Source organism: Takifugu rubripes, chromosome 15 (genome assembly GCF_901000725.2).
Source record: "Takifugu rubripes chromosome 15, fTakRub1.2, whole genome shotgun sequence".
Classification (NCBI taxonomy): Eukaryota; Metazoa; Chordata; class Actinopteri; order Tetraodontiformes; family Tetraodontidae; genus Takifugu; species Takifugu rubripes.
The window spans coordinates 13803716-13809715 of NC_042299.1; the positions used below are offsets into that span (position 1 = coordinate 13803716).

Genomic DNA, 6000 nt, shown 5'->3' on the forward strand with positions numbered 1-6000 from the left:
GGCCTCCCCAAATGTCAGAGGCTACAGGGGTGTCCACAGCTGGGGGGTGTGTGCGTTCACGCCGTCACAGCTGCTTATTTAAAGATATTTCAGAGTCGTTAAAGGTAACGTGTGAACTTCACACCGGGCTGCTCGGGGGGAGGGGGGGGGGGGCAGCTTCTGTCTCACTCTAAATGTCGTGAACACGCCTCCAGAACGTGCTGCCGCTGGATGTTTCCTCTCTCAGGTTTGTCCCACAAAAAAAAAAACATAGTAGAAATGCTGTGAAAATAACGGAAGCTGCAATCTGGCGTTTGCGTGCAGGCCTCGTCTCCGGACTCCTCTTGGCTCCACGCTGTCCGTCCGTCTGTCTCTTTAAACGGCGGCGGGCGATAAAAATGTTTGGCATTTTTGTGTGAACCACCGAGCGACGGATTAGCTGCAGACCGACACACAGCAGCGCCGGGAGCAACAGTCACCCACGGCAACACGGCCCCTGATACCACAACCGTTTATTCTGCATCTTCCTTCATGTATAAATACTCTGTACACATTTACATTTTCCATTTGGAGAGAAACTAATATGCGATACCAAAGAAACTATAAACATTTTGAGAGCTTTCGTTTATATCCAAGCTGTCTAATTACACTATCAAAAGCGTCGCTAGATGTGCGTCAGTTCACTTCTCTCTGCTATAAAGTTAAAAGAAGCCATAAATACATTTAAAATAATCTCGTCCTTGTACTACTACAAAAAGATTTTTTTATATAAAAAAAAGAAGAAAAAACAATCCCTTTTAATGTTCAGGCATTAAAAATTCAGGTCTTTTCGACGCCTCAGGTCGACGTGCAGTGGAAACATTCAGCATTGGTGGCTCGGGCCCAGCCAGAAGGTTGCTCTGCACTGGAGGAAGAGGAGGAGGAAGATGTGTGTGTCTGTGTGTGTGTGTGTGTGTGGAGGGGGGGTCGTCCAAAAGCTGGCCCAGATTAGACTAACCTGACTAAAAATATCAGAGAGCTACATGGCAAAGAGGAAGAGGGATCAAGTTTGTGCTCCGAGTAAAAGAACAGCATCACGCCCTGTGTTTCTCACACTGTGTGTGTGTGTGTGTGTGTGTGTGTGTGTGTGTGTGTGTGCGTGCGTGTGTCCAGTGGGCGTGCTGTTGGGAGAGAGCTCAGTACATGGCGTCCTCGTATATGTCCGTGCGCAGGCAGAAGAGGATGCCTCCGCCCAGCATGAAGATGGTGGCTCCCCAGCCGAGCCCGTAGCCCCAGTTAAACTCGTGGTAGGTCTGGAGCACCGTTCCATCGATGAACTTGATGGGGAAGAGGACCAGAGCGCAGGCCTGCAGAACCACTGGAATGAGACGGGACAGGGATAAAAGGTGACTGGCACGGCGAGGAAACAACTGCCATTATTCTTTTGACCGCCACGGCCGCGACGCGACTGAAAAGCCTCCATCATAGTCAGGTTTTTTCCTTTAATATCGCCGGGGGACCAGCAGTTAAATGTTCTGGACGTGAGCCATGCGGGCCTTCTGGTTCTGCTCTGCTCTGGTTCCTCTTTCAGCCCGCTAGGTGACTCTTAAGGTAGCCGCTGTGCGTAAATACGGCCCCACCTTTCCTTCCTAGGAGGCGTGAGGGAAGTACGGCTGCGGCCCAAGAATGCGGCGGTGCGGATGGAGCCTATACCGAGCTCGCAGCCCGCTGAGGTCATATTTCCGGACAGAAAATAAATCCCACACATTCTTGGTTGTGCCAAGGGCCATTGAGGAGGCCAAACCCTCTGCTGCTGCTCTGGGGGGGGACTGGGCGCCTGTTGTCAGACCTTATTCCTGCGAGGCTTTTAAGCAATTACTCACAGGAAAGGATAACACCGCATTCCCACACTTTCCTGTAAGTGGCCGACAGTCTGAGGCACCAACATTCGGGCCACGACACACACTGCTCCTTTGTGACTGATCTCAAAGACTGAAAAAAACCCTCATATGTCTCCATTCAGGGTTAAAGTTAACATTTATCTGAACTCATTTGGCTGAATTCTATATTATTTCCTCCCCACTCAACAATGGCTGCCTGTTATTACTGAGAAGCATTTACTGAAAGAAAGTTTTTATGAACATTGATTTACCCTTGAAAACAGCCTTAATGCTAAGCTAAGCTAAACCGTCCTGTTTGGACATTCCCAGACACACAGATTCTGCCCTCGGGAGGAGGGGTTTCATTTGCGGTGAAGGGCAGAATGTCTGCTTCTTATATAATCCAATTTTATTTTGGAAACCGGCAGACCTGGAGCTGGAGGGAAGCAGCTGTGAGTGGTTGCTGCTTTATGGCTGCGCTGAAGTAAAGTCAGCAAAACGCTGCGAGTTACAACACTATCCTGAGGGAGGCAGGACAGAACGAGGGGGGAGCCGTGGATTCAACTTGTCGGAAGCGTTTGCAAACCCTCCGGCTGCTTTTTCTGGACCTATGAATTCCCCGAGAACCAGAACCACGGAAAACATGAGCTCAACCCCCCCCTTCTTAGCTCTCAGGAGCTCACAGGAGCCAAACCGACCACGGGGTGACGACGGGGGTGTTGGGGTGAACACGTGTGCTCGCTTTAGCAAAGAGGAAGTTAAGAGCCGCACCTGCGGTGAACAGCAACACGGCCACGGTGCGGTAGTGCTGCTTCTGGGTCCCCCGGCAGAGCGAGATCACAGCCACCAAGAAGGCCACCAGGGTCGCCGCGGCGCCGGACACCAGCAGCACCAGGGTGGCAATCTGCCAGTCTGCAGGGGCAAAACACAGGCAGGTTAGAGCGTCCCAACAAAGGCTGGATTCACAGCACAGCGCTGACCAACACAGAATTACAGCTAATCACAAAGAGAGAAGGGAGCGGAGCCGATTCTGGATCCGATCCTGGTTCTGTGCAGCCGGACATGCTGGCTGTGCGGGTGACACTCGTTGGGCTGTTGAGGACATTGAAACAGTGAGTGGGAGACCACAGGGCTGAGCTCTTGGACCCCCCCCCACCCACCCAGATGCTAATCAGGAATCAGTGGTGGCTCACAGAACGAAGCGGTTCTGGTTCAGTAACTTGGGGGGGGGGGGTTCTGGTTGTCTTCAGTCACCAGTCTTAGTCATCACGTGTACGTCAGCGTGTTTTGGCGGATCATGTTTGTGGCTTGCCGTCTTTTCCACGTCGGCCCGGCGCAATTTCATGTTCTATTTCTGCCAAATAATCCGCAGCCACTCGCGGTGGAAAACTCCAACCTTCTGAGATGTGTCGGAGCACGCTTGGCTGGGGGGGCTTAAAAAAGGACCGAGTTGTTAAAGTGGAACGTTTGGAGCTTCCCTGCAAAGTTCCTGCTTTTTTTGGTCCCTCTGTTGTTCCGCTGTGCTCATGGAAAAACAAACAAATAAATAAATACTGCACAACTTATTTGCATTCATCGTAGCCGCGGCGCTCTGCTAGCAACCGTCACTGGGTGTGTCCCTGTGGAGCCGCCCTCGTGCAGCTGAGGTTATACTCCCCCCCCCCAATGCATTCTTCTCTGAAATGGCTTAAATGTCCAAAGTTGGGGACGGGGGCGTGTCGGTTTGCTGGCCCTTTATCCCCGCCCCCTTCCCCTCCGCTTTAACGAGCTCTGCAGACCCTGTTGGTGAAAAGCCCGCCTCCCATTCACCCCGACACATTCCATCATATCAGAGAGTCGTCAGCCACCCCTGACAACAACAACACCCCCTTTCCCCCCCACCCCCACCAAAAAGCTGCTGCATGTTTGTGTTGCAGCGGCGGTCAAACTGCAGCACCGAAGCGCTAAATTCTAACACACATGACGTTTAATAAAGGAAGCTTGGCAGTAATAACAAACATCTGGCACAGATGTGGTGTTGGGTGGGTGGGTGGGTGGGGGGGGTGTCGGAGACAAAAGGAAGGAGACCTGGTGAGGATGATGATGGGGAGGATGCTCCTTCTGCTGGTGGGAGTGAATTCACTTCTTTGTCCCTTTGTGCTGTGATTGATGACGGGCCAATATCAATATATCACCTATTGTCTGGTGATCACAGCTTCTAAACACGTTGTAAATATTGCTGACTCGGACATTACAGCAAAACTGATGCAGCCCCACGTGGTTTGCATTGATTACCTGATCAGTTTAACCTCAGTTGTCAGTGACATCAGTGCTGTGGTATGTACAGTTAAACCGAACAGGCAGAACACAGCAGGAACTTTTGTTGTCGTTGTTGTTGTTGTCTAAATGGCTACTGATGACATGGTTCTGTAAAACCACCAGCACAAGTTACAGAGTTGGGAAATGGCATAATTATCGGTGCGTGACATCATTCATGCCAACAGGTTTATAGAATCCGGCCCACAAAGCAAAGTTTGAAACAACTAAAAGCCGAAGATGTAAAGAGAGGAAAGTTGTACCTGCGGTGAGGGTGGAGAAGCAGCTCCACTCGGCGTCCTCGGCCGGGGTCCGAGCCTCGGACTGGGAGCAGGACTCCCACAGAGACAGGGAGAAGTGGTCGGCAGTGACCCAGGCTGGACTCAGCAGGGCCACCACGTCCAGACACAGCGCCAGGAAGACGCACAGCAGGGCGATGAGCTTGAAGGGCCGGAACACATACACCTCGTTCACGGACATCTTCATGCCGGGGGAAACGGAGCCGCGGGTCGGTTCAGTCAGCTCGCTGGAGGTCAGTCCGTCCGTCCTCAGCCTGCACCCACCACAGCCTGCAGCGCCCAACTGAGCGCGTCTCAGCTGGGAAAGAGAAGCACTCCACTTCCGGTTACTGCGGACTTTCAAAATAAGTTTCTGTTGACGTTCTGCTCCACGCGATTGTGTTTCAAATTTCATCCACTTTAAAGTACTTTTTAAACGAGAAAAATACTTTCAGACACTCCAGTCGCCCATATCCTATACATTTTTATATTTTTTATCTTTATATTTTTGCCTGGACTGCTTGCAACTTCCTCTAATAGTCCATAAGAATTCAGAGCTTAAACTCACGCAAGAATACGTTTATAGCAGTGTTTTCCCAGTTTAGAATACAGGTTTTTACACTGTATGAGGGGCAAAACAAACAACACTGGGTTTTAAATGAATAATGCAATAGCACCCCAGGTCCCTGCCTGCCTACAGGATCCTCTATTCATTTTATTTTGAAAGAAGAACTAGCACCCCAGGCGTGTTTACCTCAGTGGGGTCCATCAAAACAAAGTTTCTCCAAGAGGTATAAATGAAGCAAAGTTCTTCACAGTTTCGTCTTGCCAACACCGAGAGGAGTGTCACTTTGTGAACATTAACCCCACAAACCGAAAAGCAATTCTCGGTGTTCCCGTCAGATAAAAAACATATTTGTTGTATTTCCAGTTAACAACACTGCAGCCAATGCGTTTATACACAAAGGGATTAAATAAAACCCTTACTGGGTCGGGAAAACCCCTAAAAACAAAAGCATTTATCTGAACCTCTCTGTCAGTGGGTGTAATTTACCAATAATCCGGCAGGTGGCAGACATGTTCAAAAAACACTATTTCTAGGGTCAGCAGTTTTCTTCAGTGAGAAGTTTCCATCTTCTGGTGAACAAAATAACTGCAGGTCATGAACTTTAGAGACTCCACTCAGTGCTTTTTTACAGCTGTAAGTGATTTCTATTTTTTCTAAAGCAGCAACTCATAAATATGACAACCAGATTTAATGAAAATTAGACGACAGAGACAAAACATCACATTTTCTAACAGTTTGTCCGACCTTCAAAGCTGTCGAGCCTCTGAAGGAAACCACGTTAGTGCAGCAGACAACTGCACTTTATTAAGTTTTGCATATGCGTGAGATTTGAAACTGCAAGCCCTACATTTTTGTTCCTTTTTGTATTTATAGTCTGAGCTATCAGGTTTCTGTAGATGTTTAAAGCGGTCTAACCTATCACAGCTTTTCCAGTTTAGGAAGTGGATGCTTCAAATAGAAAATATGCTGCTTGATATATTTTGTCTGGTTTTCAGGTATCATTTGCTAGTAAATCACATTA

General features: G+C 49.2%; 1 protein-coding gene across 1 annotated transcript; it reads right to left on the reverse strand.

Moving 5' to 3' along the window:
* Window positions 1-474: 474 nt before the first annotated feature.
* On the reverse strand, window positions 475-4741 carry LOC101070532 (transmembrane protein 47-like). Its single transcript, XM_003971148.3, has 3 exons — window positions 4397-4741; window positions 2610-2750; window positions 475-1336 (listed from the first exon to the last, which is right to left on the reverse strand). Exons 1-3 carry the CDS (start codon window positions 4617-4619, stop codon window positions 1155-1157), a joined length of 546 nt encoding a protein of 181 aa, XP_003971197.2. The 5' UTR covers window positions 4620-4741; the 3' UTR covers window positions 475-1154.
* Between the last annotated feature and the right edge of the window lie 1259 nt (window positions 4742-6000).

What these genes read in the sequence shown, in the direction of transcription:
- LOC101070532 (XM_003971148.3), bottom strand. Translation starts at nt 4,619, where the DNA reads ATGAAGATGTCCGTGAACGAGGTGTATGTGTTCCGGCCCTTCAAGCTC. An exon ending in CTTCTCCACCCTCACCGCAG is followed by an intron (nt 2,751 to 4,396) that starts GTACAACTTTCC and finishes TTGCCCCTGCAG; the next exon opens with ACTGGCAGATTGCCACCCTG. An exon ending in CGTGTTGCTGTTCACCGCAG is followed by an intron (nt 1,337 to 2,609) that starts GTGCGGCTCTTA and finishes GTCTCATTCCAG; the next exon opens with TGGTTCTGCAGGCCTGCGCT.